At 38.3% G+C, this 18106-nt stretch overlaps 1 protein-coding gene across 2 annotated transcripts in view; it reads right to left on the reverse strand.

The window, feature by feature from the left end:
• The window catches only part of RFC1 (replication factor C subunit 1), an 86388-nt gene extending 69064 nt beyond the window's left edge, over window positions 1-17324 (reverse strand). For both annotated transcript variants that reach the window (XM_032400211.1, XM_032400210.1), the window contains exons 1-2: window positions 17153-17324; window positions 2055-2183 (exon numbers count right to left, since the gene is read on the reverse strand). In XM_032400211.1, the coding sequence (XP_032256102.1) occupies window positions 2055-2183; window positions 17153-17155 (132 nt within the window). In that variant the 5' untranslated portion in view covers window positions 17156-17324. The remainder of the gene's footprint in view (window positions 1-2054; window positions 2184-17152) is intronic.
• Between the last annotated feature and the right edge of the window lie 782 nt (window positions 17325-18106).

Raw genomic sequence — 18106 nt, forward strand, 5'->3', positions numbered from 1 at the left:
GTGGCTGTATCCAGAGATGGAGTCTCTAGGAAGTAATTAAGGTTAAATGAGGTCATAAGGATGGGACTCTGATCTGATAAGCTTAATATCCTTAGAAAAGATACCAGAGAGCTCACTCACACACATGTGTATACACACTCACTAGCTCTCTCTCTCTCCCCCCATGTGCTCACACCAGGAAAAGGTTATGTGAGGATCCAGCAAGAAGGTAGCCATATACGATCCAGAAAGAGCTCTTGCCAGAAACTGAATTGGCTGGAACCTTAATCATAGACTTTTAGTCTCTAGAACTGTAAGAAAATAAATTTCTGTTGTTTAAACCATCCAGTGTATGGTATTTTGTTACAGGAGCCCGAACTAATATTTGAGCCACACACTCAAGAGAAAAGGAATTTAACTGAGACCAATCTTAATATGTTAGTATTAGCAGACAAAAGTTTAAAGTAACTATTATAACTACATTCAAGAACATAAAGAAGAGAAATAAAAAGTATGAAAAGGAAACAAGTGGAAATTCTAGAACTGAAAAAAATACAATATTCACAATAAAGTATTCACTAAATAGGCGTAACAGCAAACTGTAGAGGAAGAAATATCAGTGAACCTGAAGACAGTAATAGAGAAATTATACAATCTGAAGAGAAAAAAGGATAAAAATGAACAAGCCTCAATGAGCTATGAGACAATATCAAAATTCTAATATGTGTATAGCTGGAATCCCAGAAGAGGAGAAAGAGAATGAGGCAGAAATATATTTGAAGAAAAAATGGCAAAGAGTTCCCAAATTTGGTGAGATTTATAAATTTATAGATTCAAGAAGCTCAGAAACCATAAACAGGATACACACAAGAAAACCACACCCAGGCATACCACAGTCAAAGCTAATAACCAAAGATAAAATCCTAAAGTCAGCATAAGAAAAATAATAATGTACAAAAGAAAACAATACAAATGACTGCTAATATCTCTCCAGAAAAAAAGAGACCAAAAGACAATGGAACATCTTCAAAGTGCTGAAACAAAAAACTGTCAATCCAAAATTCTATAACCAGCAAAAATATCCTCCAAGAATGAAGACAAAATATATTATTAAATAAACAAAAACTTACAGAATTTGTTACCAAAAGACCTATACTACAAGAAATGATAAAGAATGGGGCGCCTGGGTGGCTCAGTCATTAAGCATCTGCCTTCAGCTCAGGTCATGATCCCAGGATCCTGGGATCGAGCCCTACATCGGGCTCCCTGCTCTGTGGGAAGCCTGCTTCTCCCTCTCCCACTCCCCCTGCTTACGTTCCCTCTCTCGCTGTGTCTCTCTCTGTCAAATAAATAAATAAAATCTTTAAAAAAAAAAATGATAAAGAAAACTCTTCAGGTTTAAAAACAATGATATGACATAGAAATTGAGAAATTCTTATCTTCCCTAAGAAATGAAAAGCACCAGAAATGGCAAATATGTAGGTAAACATAAAAGACCAATTTTTTCCTTTTAATTTCTTTAAAATATGTGTCTGTTTAGAGCAAAAATTATTACACTGAATGTGGAGTATTAACAAATGTAGATATAATACATATGACAAGTAAAACATAAAAGATGAAGTGGTAATAAACAGACCTGTAGAGTTGCAAAATTCTTACATTTTACACAAAGTGGAATAATATTAACTCACACACTATCCTATTGTAGCCATTGCCTGCTTTCTACAGTGACATTGTATCTTAAATTCTGAGGCCCAAGGAAGACAGAGAAAAGAATAAAGCTTTCCTCCAAAGCCTTCCTTCACTGGAAGCCCAACACCTTTCACCTGGGGCTCAGGTCTCTAAGACCAAACTTTGGTCACAAAATGCAAAGTTTTAACAACTAAAAAGGGTTCCATCTCTACTTCAGAAAAACAAGCAACGAATGCAGTCAGCTACATTAATTAGAAATACACTTATCTTCTTCCTCTGCAAAATGAGTTGGAATCTGTATTTACCTCAGGCTCCCAAGATATCAAGTCTAGGAACTGAATTTAACTTTTTATACAATTCAGTATTGCATCTAGAAAACTGACCTTGATTTCCTTTATTCCTTTCTTTGCTTTTAAGGTTTCTTCAGCGGACTTTGTTTTCTCATTCTTCTTTACTGCTTCACTTACAGGTTTCTTTCCACTTGGTATAACCCCAAAGAATTTCCGAATATCCTAAAAGCAAAAAAAACGACATGCGTAAACAAACATTAACTGCACAAAATTTGAATTTCAACTACAAAAAGGGACAGCTCTACACACATACTGGTTTACCTTCAATAATTTCTTCATAATCAGATAGTTCCATGTGTGGAACAGCATTCATTTCACATGCAAAAGTTAACTGATAAAATTACCTAAGTTAAAAATAATTTGCCTAATGAAAAATATATTAATTCTCAGAATTCGGCCAAAAACAGGACAGAAATAAGCAAGTGAAATTTTTCTTAACAACAGCACAATTACTAAAGAGGCAAGTAACAAGTATTTATTGTTCATACATGAATATGCTCATCCCACCACTCCAGGCAGAGTGAGGGAGAAGACAAATGTTGAAGAGTATAATCCTTGACCATGGGATTTATACTCCAATTTGAGAGAAAGATAACTCTCACAACCCTGATCATTTAAGACCTTAATAACTAAAAACCTTAGAAATTACTTTATATGATTTTTCCAAATTCTGAAAAAATATTTTGATGCTTATTACAATAATCTCTTTAATTGCTCTATCCCCTTGTTATGCTGCTGAATTAAAATTTAATCATAATGAAACATTTACAATGTAATTTACAATTTAAATCACTCACTTTTATCTTTTGCATACATATTCTTCCCTACTTTTGATTTTAGCTTTAAAGAAAGTATGGTGTAGAGAATGGGAATAGACCTTAGAATCAGAAAGCCTCAGTCTGAATCTCTGCTGTAGTTATTTTTATGTGTGACCTTGGGCAGGTTACTTTAATCTGTTTTCCCATCAGTAAAGTGGAACCTAATACTACCTCTGCTTTATGAGAATTACTTAATTTTGGCTCAGTAAAAAGCTTCCCTTCCCCTCATTTATGAATTATTATCCCTTCATATCACTGACACATGTCTATTTTCAATTACCTCTGCTCCCAGGCAAGGATATAAGGAACACAGAATAATGAAACCTGAATAAGGATCTGAATTCCTAAGAATGGGGTTCAAGAGCCAGGTGTTCTGCTCTTCCTATCCTTAATGGTTATAATCTTGGGTTTTCAATCCTTTTTACCTGTTCCAACCTATCTCTTTATTATAGTGAGGAAAATGCCTGTTAAAAACACTTTGTGAAGTATAAGAAAGTTGACAATTATTTCCTAGATCCTGGCAGTAAAAGTCATACTCTTAAAATGTCAAAAATCCCAAATAAGCGTGTTATCCACACGCATGCGTGCACGCGCACACACACACACAACACACACAAATAGCTTTGTGTCTAAGCAAATAAACAAAGCAGATAAATGAGGTACACAGACACCTTTTTTTTTTTTAATAAGATTATAGACTTTCCTGGTTTTATGTTCTCTTTTGTAAATTTCTTAATATACAAAAGTCATAAACCCATCCTAATAAAATCTAAGTCTAAAAAATACTGTTTACGAAACAGATACCTCGGCTATGAAACTAAGACATCTGTGTCAGGTGCTAAAGAAAGACAGGCAATAAAGTAAGCCACAGTCATCCGTAAAATTTGCAAAAAATTGGGTTTGAGGTTTACAACCACTTACTTTATTGCTTCTGGAGGAAATGAAAGTTTCACATCGGAGTTTCACTTTTAAATTTACCAAATGATTCTTCATTCAAATAGTGATGACTGCACATGCACACTGCACAGCATGGCATGGCACGTGCACCATGGAAATACCAAAACTGAGTATTAATAATCAGGTTAAAGTCAGTGCTGGTTTTCAATCTGTATTAGGACAACAAATGCTTAAAACCACATAGAGAAAGAAAACAAAACATAATTCAGGAAATGGAATTGTTGGTTATATTGAGGCTCTCTGATTTTTGTCTGTTCCATACTGCCACTCCTCAGCATTGTTACCTTTCCTTCCCAAGTAATCCCTTCTATTCACATCCCCTTTCTCTTCCTTTATTTTTTTTAAAGATTTATTTATTTGAGAGAGACTCAGAGGTGGGGGGTGGGGTGCAGACACCACGCTGAGCACAGAGCCCCACGTAGTGCTCAATCTCACAACCCTGAGATCACGACCTGAGCCAAACCAAGAGTCAGACGCTTAACCGCTTAACTGACTGCGCCACCCAGGCACCCCTCCTTCCCTTTATGCTACCCTACTCTCTCACTTCCCACACCCTTATACTCTGATGGCAGCAGAACAGTTAAAGAAATTACAGCATGATCTAACTCAATATACACTGAAAATCTAAACCTTTGGAAAAGAATTTTCATCAGAATGAAAGCCAATCTATTCTAGCTTTTTAGAATTATCTCTAATGTGAGCAGCCATCATGTATATAAATATCTGAAGGTCACTAATTTGGCCTCAATTTAGAGAGTGACTTCACCTTACTCCTTAACATTCCCTGTCTATTATTCCCAGTTTTCAAAGATTTCATGAAATGATGAACAGGCCTAGTGGCTAATCATACTCCCAAACAATGGATCTAAAAACCACTTTTCCCTGCACAGAAAAATTCTTGCTGAGTATACGAGTGGGAAAAGTAACAGATTTTTAAACTTACTTTTATAATCTTGGCAAAGGGAAAGCCTAAGCAGAGCATTAAGGCTAGAAACCATCCATAAAGAAAGATTTGACTACATAAAAATAAAAGATGCCATAAGCAAAAGTTAAAATACAAACAACTAACTACTAACTATCTACAACATGTTATATATAAAAGGGTTCCTACAAATCAATAAAAGATAGCTAAGTAGAAAAATGAAAAACTACTAAAGCAAATTATTTTTTTTAAAAGATTTTATTTATTTATTTGACAGAGAGAGAGACAGCGAGAGAGGGAACACAAGCAGAGGGAGCGGGAGAGGGAGAAGCAGGCTTCCCGCGGAGCAGGGAGCCCGATGCGGGGCTCGATCCCAGGACCCCGGGATCACAACCTGAGCTGAAGGCAGACACTTAATGACTGAGCCACCCAGGAGCCCCAAATTATTTTATTTTTTAAAAGATTTTATTTATTTGAGAGAGAGAGCACACAAGCAGGGGTAGCGGCAGACAAAGAAGGAGAAGCAGGCACCCCGCTGATCAGGGAGCCCAATGCAGATGCAGAACTCGATCCCAGGACCCCGAGATCATGATCTGAGCCAAAGGGAGACACTTAACCGACTGAGCCACGTAGGCGCCCAAGCAAATTATTTTAAAAATGCAAATAACCAACAAACAATAAGAGATGTTCAACTTCACAAATAAACAGATAAACTGGGAGCCTGGGTGGCTCAGTCAGTTAAGTGGCTGCCTTCGGCTCAGATCATGATCCCGGGCTCCTGGGATCAAGCCCCACATCAGGCTCTCTACTCGGCGGCAAGTCTGCTTCTCCCTCTGTGATCTCTCTCACTTTTGTTCTCTTTCAAATAAATAAATAAATAAAATCTTTAAAAATAAACAGATAAGCTGAAACTGGATTATTTTTCTCCAAATGTTAAAAGACTGATAATGCCCAGATTTGTCAAAGCTTTGGGGAAATAGATGCTCACACACTACACTGCCATAAAAGCAAAAACTGCATACTGGAAGACAAAAACTGTTCTGAAGGACAATCAGCAATACTTATCAAAATTTTAAATGTGCATACCCATTGTCCAGGAATTCCATCTCTAAAAGAAATGACAAAAGAAAATAACATTATTTTTATTTGGGGAAACCAAAAAAAAGTAGTAATTAATTCTTCTTATTTTCTTCTTCAACAGTCATTAGTTGAACAAAAAGATAAGTTCAAGTAAGGCAAAAATTTAGGCAAAAATCACATCAAAGTTAAAACAAATTTTAGCACATAGCTAATAATAACAACAAGTTTTTCATGCTTTTACTTACAGCTACTGGACACAGATTTATCTCTTTTGATGACTCTATGAGGTATGCAAGGCAAATAGAATATCTCCATTTTACAGATGAGTAAGTAGAATTAAGTCAAACAGGCTTTTCGTCAGTTTTGCCATTTACTACTGGTCACTTTGGATGAATTACTTCTCTGCCCCTCAGATTCCTCATGATATCCCTTGCCTCATAAAATTCCTGTGAGGATTAAGATGGTACACCAAAAACCTCCACAATGGAACCTGGTCCTCTGACTCCAAATCTCTTTCACAGTTTTCCACTTGACCATGACTGTCCCTTCATAGTTTCCCTATAACTGTAAGGATCTGTGCCATAGTAGCCCTACCCCACAATTAGCAGTATGGCCTTTCCCTTCTCATTCCTGATCCATTTGTATGCTTACAGGCAGGCACCGTGCCAGGGACTTAGAACACAAACAGGAAAATACCCTCACGAAGCTACCTGAGAGACAAATTAGTATATAAAGAATTCGATACAAAACAGTGCTAAGAAAAAGCTTATCATTAAACTAAAAGAGCACCAGGAGCACCTAACACAGAGAGCCCTCTGGGGCAGCTGCCTAAAAGAAGCAACACCTGAACTGAGTCCTAAAATGATTAGTAAGAGATATTTTTTTTTAAGTAACCTCTACCACCAACACGGGGCTCCAGCTCGTGACCCCAAGACCGAGTTGCAAGTTCCACCATCTGAGCCAGCCAGACACCCCAGTGTGAGATACTTTGAAAAGTCCTATAAATCTGAGCTTGAAGGCACTTCTGATAAGTTCCATATAGCTGGCTTATTTATCTCACCACTCTATGTCAAGTACAGGGCTAACACCAGAGATAAGTAGATGCTTAATTAATATTGGTTGAAGGCATGGGGCGCCTGGCTGGCTCAGTCAGTGAAGCATGCAGCTCGCTCTTGGGGTTGTAAGTTTGAGCCCCATGTTGCGTGTGGAGATTACTTAAAAATAAAATCTTAAAAAAAAAAAATCAGTTGAACACATAAATAGTTATTTCTAAGGTCACCAATATTCACACCTGGGCTCCAAAAAAGAGGTTCTTGATTATGTAAAATGAAACTCATGGTAGATTTATTTTTAAAGACTGAGTATTAAAATTAATTGAAATTAATTTGTTGCTATGACTTTACACTTTACCTACTGCTTTTGGCTTTAAGAAATTTTAAGTGGAGGGGCGCCTGGGTGGCTCAGTTAGTTGGGCCTCTGCCTTCAGCTCAGCTCATGATCCCAGGATCCTGGGATCGAGTCCTGCATCGGGCTCCCTGCTCAGCCAGGAGCCTGCTTCTCCCTCTGCCTCTGCAGCTGCCCCCTGCTCATGCACACACGCTCTCTCTCTCAAAAAATAAATAAATATTAAAAAAAAAAAAAAGAAATTTTAAGTGGATATTAAAGTAACACTTATTGTATATTATTTCTGAAGTAAATTATTAAAGTTGACCTTCCAGGGGCACCTGGCTGGCTCAGTCGGTGAAGCATGGGACTCTTGATCTCAGGGTTGCGAGTGCAAGCTCCACGTTGGGTGTAGAGATTACTTAAAAAATAAAATCTTTAGGGGCGCCTGGGTGGCTCAATCGTTAAGCATCTGCCTTCGGCTCAGGTCATGGTCCCAGGGTCCTGGGATCGAGCCCTACATCGGGCTCCCTGCTCCGCGGAAGCCTGCTTCTCCCTCTCCCATTCCCCCTGCTTGTGTTCCTTCTCTCACTGTGTCTCTCTCTGTCAAATAAATAAAATCTTTAATAAAAAAATAAAATAAAATCTTTAAAAAAAATAAAATAAAGTTGACTTTTATAATTGACCCTTATAATATGGTACTCTCTTGTCATATAATACTGTGGTACTAAAAAAAAAAGTACTTTCACTTTTGGTGCAATATTTTCTCTTCTTCCAATTTGCTTTTAGCCAAACGAGTTACCTTTTAGAAATCACATATATCTCTATATATAATTGATGTTAATGATACAGCCAAGTCTAGCACAGGACTCAAGAAATTTTCTGAGTAAGATACCAGTGAGTGAAAGTGTGGTCTGAAAAAGTTTTAAATAATAGCGTTCTAACCAGGAAGAATTTTAAGAACCTGCATCAACTTCCTTTCTTCTTTTCTTCATTCATTCATTCATTCATTCATTCAACAAATATTGACTGAGAGCCTTCTATGAGCCAAGAACTATTCTTGGTGCTTGGAATAAATGAAACAGACAAAAGTGTCTGTTCTTGTGGAACTTTCATTCTACCTTCTGCTCTGGGTCTTTCTGTCTTTAGGGAAAAAGAAGCGTAACACAGGAAACAGCAGACAAAATAAAGTACGGCAAGGGAATAGAAATGGAGAATATATGATTAGGGGAAATATCTGCCTCTCCCACTTGCTCTGGAATCAATTCAGTCTACCTGAGAAATTGCTCCCAAGACAGTAAAAAAACCCATTTCCATTCTTAGTTGTGTTGAGGAAGATGTGTAAAATTCTGAAGCCATAGTATGTGTATCATATGAGCCTTAGACTACTCTTTCAATAAAATACTGTATCACAAAGCATTTTCAAATATACCTGATCCAAAAATACTAACACTGGCAAAATTAAACAGAAAATGGAATTTAATAATTTAGGTTTTTAAAATAAATAAGTTCTCCTCCAAACCTGCATAACTGAGATAACTGAAACATTTAAAACTCTTTATGCCTGATCTAATTGTCTGTTTCAACATTTTGACATTTTCACCATAAAGTAGTCTGATTATGGTTTTTATTCATCCAGAAGTTAACTTCTGACAACTGACTTCTAATCTAAAAAATCAAGTTTAGGGGCGCCTAGGTGGCTCACTCATTAAGCATCTGCCTTCGGCTTAGGTCATGATCGCAGGGTCCTGGGATCAAGCCCCGCATCAGGCTCCCTGCTCGTGGGAAGCCTGCTTCTCCCTCTCCCACTCCCCCTGCTTGTGTTCCCTCTCTTGCTGTGTCTCTCTCTGTCAAATAAATAAATAAAATCTTAAAAATAAAATAAAATAAAAAGTAAAGTTTAACTCACTTGAATGAACACTGAAATTAAGTTCAAATCAAAAATAGGACTACCAACCTAAATGTCCATTGACAGATGAATACACAAGGATGTGGTGTGTGTACACATACATGTACACACACACACACACTGGAATATTACTCAGCCATGAAAAAGAATGAGAGCTTGCCATTTGTGACAACATGGATGGACCTAGAGAGTATTATGCTAAGTGAAATAAGTCAGACAGAAAGACAAATACCATAATTTCACTTATATGTGGAATATAAAAAACAAACAAAAAGCATAAAAAGACCATAAATACAGAGACTTGGTTGTTGCCAGAAGGGAAGGGGTTTGGGGGATGGGTGAAAGAAAGTGGGAGATACAGGCTTCCAGTTATGGAATGAATAAGTCACAGGGATGAAAGGTACAGCATAGAGAATATAGTCAATGGTATTGTAATAGTGTTTTATGGTGACAAACAATGGCTACCACACTTGTAAGCACAGCACAAAGTACAGAGTTGTCAATTCACTATGTTGTACACCTGAAACAAATGTAACACTGTGTGTCAACTATACTTTAATTTTAAAAATACATAATTTTTTTAAAAAAGGAAATAGACATATCACATAATAAATACTGTATTTCTCTAGGCTATATTATTCATTGTCATTAAATGTTCAATAGATTAGATATAAAGTAAAAAGGACTAGAGAAGATGTTTCCGTACCAGTAAATTTTATTCTAGTTGACTTCTCTTTTATTGGAAATACAAAGTTTATTTGTACTTCTTCACTCACCAAATACTTATTGAAAATGTACCATGTGCAAGGCACTATAGAGCAGTTCTCTATCCTTGTGGCCCCAATCCTTGCCGAATTTATATGCTAGTATAAGAAGTTGTCAATAACATGCTGACTATCTATCAATATCCAAAATGTGTGCCAAGGAAACATTAAACATACCAGGTTTTTTTAATGCTTTTGTGGATCTGACAAAAAGCTATAAATATTTTCCATAGATATATGCAAAAACACACTATAATACAAAAATATATAAGGTCTTTATATTCCTGGCACAGAGATCCTAAAACCCTTGGAATTTCCTAAGTGACAGGAGTGTCCTGTTAATTACAATCAGCCCCTTGGATCACATCTAAGTTTATGCTAATGAGGCAACTCAGGATGGGGACTGGTCACTAGAAAGGCCAAGGATGGGAACTCTCCACCCCATCCCTAGGTCTACAAGGAGAAGAGAAAGGTTGAAGATCGGGTTATAAAAACTCATGAACAAGCAAGGTTTGATGTTTGAAGTGCTTCTGGGCTGGTGAACGTATCAAGTTGCTGGGAGGGTGGTGTACCCAAAGATGTAATGGAAGCTCTGTGTCGCCCAACCTCCCATATCTTGCCCTATGGATCTTTTCCATCCATTTGGCTGTTCCTGAATTGTGTCGTTATGATAAACTGGTAAATATTAAGTAAAGTGTTTTCACAAGTTCTGTGAGCCATCCTAGCAAATGATCAAACCCAAGGAGCAGGTCTTGAATAGCCAATTTAGAGCCAGTCAATCAGAAGTATAGGTGGCCCACGACTTGCACTTGGCTTCTGAAGTGGAAGCAGTCAATGGGACTGAGCCCCTTAACTTGCGCAGTCTGCACTAACTCTGAATAGTGTCAGAATTGAATTGAATTGTAGGATACCCAGTTGGTGTCAACAGAACTAGAGAATTGATTGGTGTCAGAAAACACCCCACACACATACACACAAAACTTTGCATGTAACCTAAAATGCAGGGTTGGGGCACCTGGGTGGCTTAGTCAGCTGAGTGGCCGACTCTTGATTTTGGCTGACTCTTTTGATTTTAGCTCACGTCATGATCTCAGGATCCTGGGATCAAGCCCTGCATCGGGCTTTGCACTCAGCAGGGAGTCTGCTTCAGGATTCTCTCTCTCCCTCTGCCCCTCCGCCTGCTTGCTCACTCAATCGCTCTCTGTCTCAATAAATAAATAAATAAATCTTTTTTTTTTAAATGCAGGATTTTCACTTGAAACCTATTAATGGTTCCCCACAAACCCAAAATTAAAAACCTGATTCACATATACTGTGCAAGCTAACTCACATCTATCTTAACCTCAGTATCACCTATACACACACTGATACCTTCTCAGTCTTGTGTCTCCACTCCTCCTCTAAGCTCCATATCCACATAGCCAATGGTCTACCAGATACATCTCTGTCCAAATGCCCCAAAGATGCCTCCAATTCATAAAGTCCAAAACTAAGCTCATACTCCTCAGGGACTTGTTTTTCTCCTTTTATTCTTCACCTTAATGCATAGCACCACCATTTGCCCAAAACAGAAAAAGGGACACTGTTTCTCCTCCTCAATCTGACTCTCCACCTATTTATCCCACCTAACCTATCTCCCAAATACTGCCGTCCCCTTCCCTCTATTTCTATTGCCAATGCCCAGATTCAGGGCTTCATTTATTCACTTCTTTAATAAACCCTTAAATAGGACTTGCTCTGTGCCAGGCAATAATTTAAGCACTTTAAAAATATTAACTCATTTAATCCTCATAACAACCCTATGAAGTTTTTTAACTTCAATTCACAGATGAAAAAATTGAGAATGCCAACAAGATGTTCTCTAGTAAAAGTTTTGAAATTTAAGATGCTCTTAAATGTAAGCAAAAAAAGACTTCTTGCATTTTCTACTTAAGGCGTAATTAACAATTCTACAACTCTCTTAGAGAAAAGCATCACCTAGAAGGCAGCCCAAATGCTATTTTAAGATACATAAGTCAAGACAAAGTATCAAACTTTGCCAAGTACTCAAAAAAAAAACAAAAAACAAAAAACAAACCACATGCATTTTTAGAGTCCTTTACCTGTACTAAGAAGTTTCCAACTTGGTTGGTTATAAATCTATTAGTAAAGTTGAGATGAAAAAAAATTTTTTTTGGCAATAAACACTCCTAAACCCACAGAGAAGTAAGCTTTCATAATGACCTTTAGCTTTGAAAGGTCAAAGTACAAAAGCTGCTATATATTTACTTTGAAGTATAACCAAAAACCTCTAATTACTTATTTCCACTGCTGATGAGTTCAACCAACAAACAAGTTATATTTGTCCATCAAAAATGCAAAAAGAAAGCAAATTATGTCACTCTATTCACTTTTGTTTGGAGGGTACAGGATTCTACGCAAAATAAGTACTGCAGTGCTCTGTAGCTGCCAAAATATTATATCTTGACTTTACTTCTCTACTCTGAAAGTAACAAATACAAATATTTGATTAATATTTTTCAACCCCCTGCCAAATCCACAAGCAGAAACTGATTATCATCACCAAATGCACAAAATCTGTCCAAATATAAGAATCTTTTATCCTGAAAAACACTAAAATACAAAATTACATATCTGACTAATATACACAATGATTTAACTGGTAGCAGCACAGCAGAAACAAATTATCAAATAAAGTATTTAAAACTACAATAAGGCCTTACACTTTGAAAGCAAAGTTAGTTGTTGGGATCCTTTCCCCTGAGATCAGGAAAAAGACACAACCACTCCCATCACTTCTATTCAACCCTATGGAGGTTCTAGCAAAAGCATTTAGGCAAAAAAATGAGATAAAAGGCACCTAGATTGGACAGGATGAAGCAAAACTATCTCGATTTACAGACAAAATGATCTTATATAGAAAAAATCCTAAGGAATCCACTAAAAAACTATCAGAACTACTAAATGAGTTCAGCAAGGTTGCAGGATACAAGATCAATATACAAAAGTCAACTGTATTTCCTCACTCTTGAAATGAACAATCCAAAACTGAAATTAAGAAAATTATTTCATTTACAGTATCAAAAAGAAAAAATACTTAGAAATAAACTTAATAAAAAGTGTAAAACCCGTACTCTGAAAACTATAAACATTGTTTAAAAGAAATTGAAGACCTAAACAAATGGAAAGATAGCCCATGTTCATGGATCAGAAGACCTTCTATTGTTAAGATGGCAATACTTCCCAAAATGATCTACAGATTCAACATGATCACTATCAAAATCCCAGCTCACTTCTTGGCCGATTCTAAAATTCATGTGGAAATTCAAGGGCCCCAGAATACAAAACAATCTTGAAAAATAACAAAGCTGAATGACTAATACTTCCTGATTTCAAAACTTACCACAAACGCTGGGGGAGGGGGGGCGGGGGGGGGGACACCTTACCACAAAACTACAGTAATAAAGACAATGTGTTACTGGCATTAAGATATATAGGGGAAATAGAACAGAGAATCCAAAAAAAAAAAACCCTCACACTTACAGTCAATTGATTTTTGACAAGAGAAACAATATAATGGGAAAAGACCAGTCTACAAATGGTGCAGGAACAAGAGAATATCCACATGCAAAAGAATAAACTTGAACCCCTACTTCACACCCTATACAAAAATTAACTCAAAATGTTTCAAAGTTAAATGTAAGAGGTAAAACTCTTAGACAGGCGTAAGTCTTCATGATCTTGGATTAGGCAATGGTTTCTTAGATATAACACCAAAAGATCTGAGGAAGTGATGATTGAAGCTTGAATGATGAGAAAAAGGTAGATATGCAAGGAAGGATCTGAACAAGGAGAGAAAACAGCAAGAACAAAAGCTGGGACAGAACCAGCATAATATACTCAAAAGATAGAAAGATAAGAGAGGTAGGTAGGGGCCTTAGAGGACAACTACTAGTATATATATGGCAAAAGCTACATTTTAATAGGGTGACAGCACTACTCCAGGGGGAGCATTCACATAGTAAACTACAATATGAAAGGGTATCATCCCTAGAATGGGCCATGAAGCAGCTCAGATGTATTTAGACTTGACAGCTCTTCAAACAGGGCTATCCTCTAGGTCTCATGTGCATTTAATTCAGCCTTATGCATATTTTCAATAAATTATACCAGCCAATGAATTATATATGCTGACTTCTTTAAAATGGCAGCTCAGGTTTTATTCACATTTTGAGCAGGGATGCCTGGGTGGCTCAGTCAGTTAAGCATCTGCCTTTGGCTCAGGTCATGATCCCAGGGTCCTGGGATCGAGCCCCACATTGGGCTCCCTGCTCATCCGGGAGCCTGCTTCTCCCACTGCCTGCCGCTCTTCCTGCTTGTGCTCTCTCTCTCTGACAAATAAATAAATAAAATCTTATAAATAAATAAATAAATAAATAAATTCTCATAGCAATCCAAACTGTTTACATGGCTTCTTTTTTAATCTTTTTATTTTTAATTTTGTTTCAATTCCTTTAATAGACATTATGCTCACATGGTTCAAAATTCAAGAGTAAAAAGTCTCCCTCCCATCCTGCCTCTGGGAAACTTATTTCCTGTCTTTGGAGGCAACAAATGTTATCAGTTAGTTCCTTTTGTATCCTTCCAGACTTCAAGCAAATATGTATATATTCTTTTCGCTCTTTCTCTACATAAAGTGAAACACACTTTACATACTGTTCCAAACTTTTGTTTTTCACTGAATTATCTTGACATTTGCTTTATAACAAGGTATAAAGTTTTCTCTTTTTTAATACCTGCAGAGTATTCCATTTTGTGGATAGAGTATTTTATTCCTTTATTAATAACTTCAATTAGAAAATATTTGAGAGGGGTGCCTGGGCAGCTCAATCGTTAAGCATCTGCCTTCGGCTCAGGTCATGACCCCAGGATCCTGGGATTGAGCCCCGCATCGGGAAGCCTGCTTCTCCCTCTCCCACTCCCCCTGCTTGTGTTCCCTCTCTCGCTGTGTCTCTCTCTGTCAAATAAATAAATAAAATCTTTAAAAAAAAAAAAAAAGAAAATATTTGAGAAAAAATGTAGCTCCCAAGGCAAAAGTTGTTAACATCTACGGAAGGGCTTCAGAAGATATGCAAATCCTCTTAAATGCTGGGGATATGCCCATTTCTGTGGGCAGAAAATTTGCATACCACTTACCACATTATCAAAGATAACTGACCCAAAGAACTACTGTACTACAATATAACTTGTGCACAGATGTTCAATAAACCTATGCTGAACAGGGAGGCCTGGGTGACTCAGTCGGTTAAGCGTCTGCCTTCAGCTCAGGTCATGATCCTGGGGTCCTGGGATCGAGTCCCACATCAGGCTCCCTGCTCAGCGGTGAGCCGGCTTCTCCCTCTGCCTCTGCTGCTCCCCCTGCTTGTGCTCTCTCTCCCTCTCTCTCTCTCTCTGTCAAATAAATAAATAAAGTCTTTAAAAAAAAAAAAACCTATGCTGAACAGAATTTTAGTCTGGGGTTTTGCTAAATTTTGTACTAGAGACAGAAGGACCAAATAAATACCAATATAATCAAAAATTCTTATCTATGTTATAGAACCTTTTCCCTTTAACAAACAGCAAAATTGACCCATCTGACTCCTACTTCTTTTCCAAGAAGGGCTTTATTTTTCATCTGCATTGTAAACAAGAGTACTAAGATAGAAAAGAACCAAAATTTAAAGTCTCTGATCAAAAGTTGACTATACAAGACATTTTTCACAACTGACATCAGAGGCATCTCTGATGCCCCTTAAACTATCTAACATTCCAGAGTCCTTCCTAAGAAAATGAGATCACTGGCAGTCACATAGTAGTATAATACCTCCACATGCCAGGTTCCACAATAGAAGCTTTACCTATATTATCCTGTTTAATCCTCAAGACAATCACTTAAGGCAGCTATATTTCGCCCCTTTTAACAGTTAAGAAAAACACAGGCTTAAAAAAGTTAAAGTTAAGCTATTTACTTAAACCAAATAAAACCCACCACCACATAACTACTAAACGTCAGAGCAAGACTAAATCATAACCTCACTCTTACCTTCAATACTCCAAACCTCATCAACTTTCCACAATACCATAGTGCCTTAAGTCCAAAATGTAATTATCATTTTAGGGCAGTATAAGGTAGTGGTCAGAATTCTAGTTCAACCATTCATTAGTTGTATGACAAACTGTTTAAATTCTAAAAGCCTCCTTTACCATCTGTAAAACTAGATTGCTGTGAGGTTTAAATGAGAAAAGGTGTATAAAACCAACAGCTCACATATTGGTATTTGGTACAAGGTGGCTATTATTTTATCCTTCGTTGAGAAGAAACACAAAGGGCTGCAAGGTTTCCCAATTTGGCATAAAAATTTCCCCTGCAGAATGCTGGCATTGTGACAGATAAGCTAAAAAAAAATAGCTAAAAAAATTGTGTCTGATTATGAAGTAGATTCTGGCTTAATGGAACATCATAAATTGTCCTTTAAATAAATATTTCAAACACATACCTGTATCTATTGCCACACAAGCATGAAGGTCTGTTTTGATGGCTGCATAATCACTTCACTCTCAATTTACATGCTTTATGCAGAATCATACAGAGGTGGTTTTTTTAAAGATTATTAACATCAGGTGATAAGCGATGACAGCTGTCAAATATATTACATCTGTTTTTACCTCCTGTGTTTTTTTTTTCCTGGTAAACCCTGTTATCCCTTTAACTTCTATGAACTCCTTTAAACAAAATAAAGCATCCTCCCTATACCCTAGGTCCCAAAACGGTTATGTGATGTGCTTTTCATGGCGCTATTAATGACGAAAGTTGAAGGCCTAAGACAACTTATTCATAAGAAAGGAAAGTTTGATACATTTTTCTCCGCCTTGAACCAAAGCTTGAAATCAATGCTTTAGACAGGACGCAAACAGAGGTTTGGGGCAACGCCAAACAGGAAAACAACTTTATCGCTAAGCCCCCAAATCACCTTCTTTACTCCCTTCCTTCCTCCCTTCCCCCAAGAGCGAAAAAAAGTGAAACTGCGGCGCAGCACCAAAAGCCCTGCGCGCAGCCTGCCGCCGAGAGCTGAAACCCCGTGGTCCAAGGAAACCCGTGCGACCAGTGCCCGATTTGTGGCCCCTTCTGTGCCTTCGCTCCCCTTCGGAGCCCCGCATCGCCATCCTCCCCCACCCTCCATACCAAAAGTGCCCGGTCCACACCCAGCCTGCAAACTCTCCCAAGCCCCCGAGCCGCACAGCCTCCCCCAGGGGCTCACCATCGCAGCCCACGGACTAAGGCGCGGGCGGGCAGGCCTGTCGGCTGGGGAATCCGTTACCGGGACTCGGGATCCATTCGCGCCAACAACTTCTCCCGCGAAGTGGAAGGAGGTGGGAGCCGCGGCGCCCGGTGATGACGTCAGAAGGCGCGCAGCTTCACTTCGGCCCGGGCCGGAGGCGGGAGGTGCGACGTCGGCCCAGGTGACGCCCCGCAGGCCCGCGGGCCGCTGGCATCGCGAGGAGCCACGGGAGCGTGGCCCGCGCGCAGGTTTGCGCCCTGAGCTTTTGGTGGGGGCGCTCAAGTGGAGGTTCCGAGGTTAATCTCCCGAGGCGGGCAAACCAGCTTCCTGGCGGTAACACGCGTGGAGGGGCGCACTGCCCTGCACTAGCTTTCAAGTGTTCTGACCACCACCCGCGGGGGAAATACACATTCCAGATGTAGGTTTCACATCTTACATTTATCTTTTTTTCGCATATTACATTTAAATATCTATTGTTTAACAAGAGTTTCACCAAAGAGCAGTTACCCTGATTTTTTTTTTTTTTAATGTTTGACCCGCCGAATTGGATTTTTTGCCTCCTAAGTGAAGACCCAGAGTTTGAAAACCAGGCTACTAAAGGACAATTTTATGTTGTATAATTCCAGAGCAGAAAAGATTCTGGTAAAATTATCTGGTCATCAACACCCACTCTATTTTATAAGTGAAAAATATAAGGCCCAAACAAGCTGAGGGGTCCAGGCTAGGAATCTAGGCCTCTAAATTCCCCAACCTGCACTAAGTTCCTCAGAGCCGTGGTGTGTGTGAAGCCAAGTCATAAACAAGGTGTATCACTAGAGAAAAACAATGACCCCAGTAAATAAGCTACTGAATTGTGGAATAGAATGCAACATTTGCATACAACTTTAAGAGAAAACATGAGACCCTAAGGAGTTTAGTGGGGAGAGCAGTATC

This window comes from Phoca vitulina, unplaced genomic scaffold (assembly GCF_004348235.1).
Source record: "Phoca vitulina isolate PV1807 unplaced genomic scaffold, GSC_HSeal_1.0 scaffold3, whole genome shotgun sequence".
Lineage (NCBI taxonomy): Eukaryota > Metazoa > Chordata > Mammalia > Carnivora > Phocidae > Phoca > Phoca vitulina.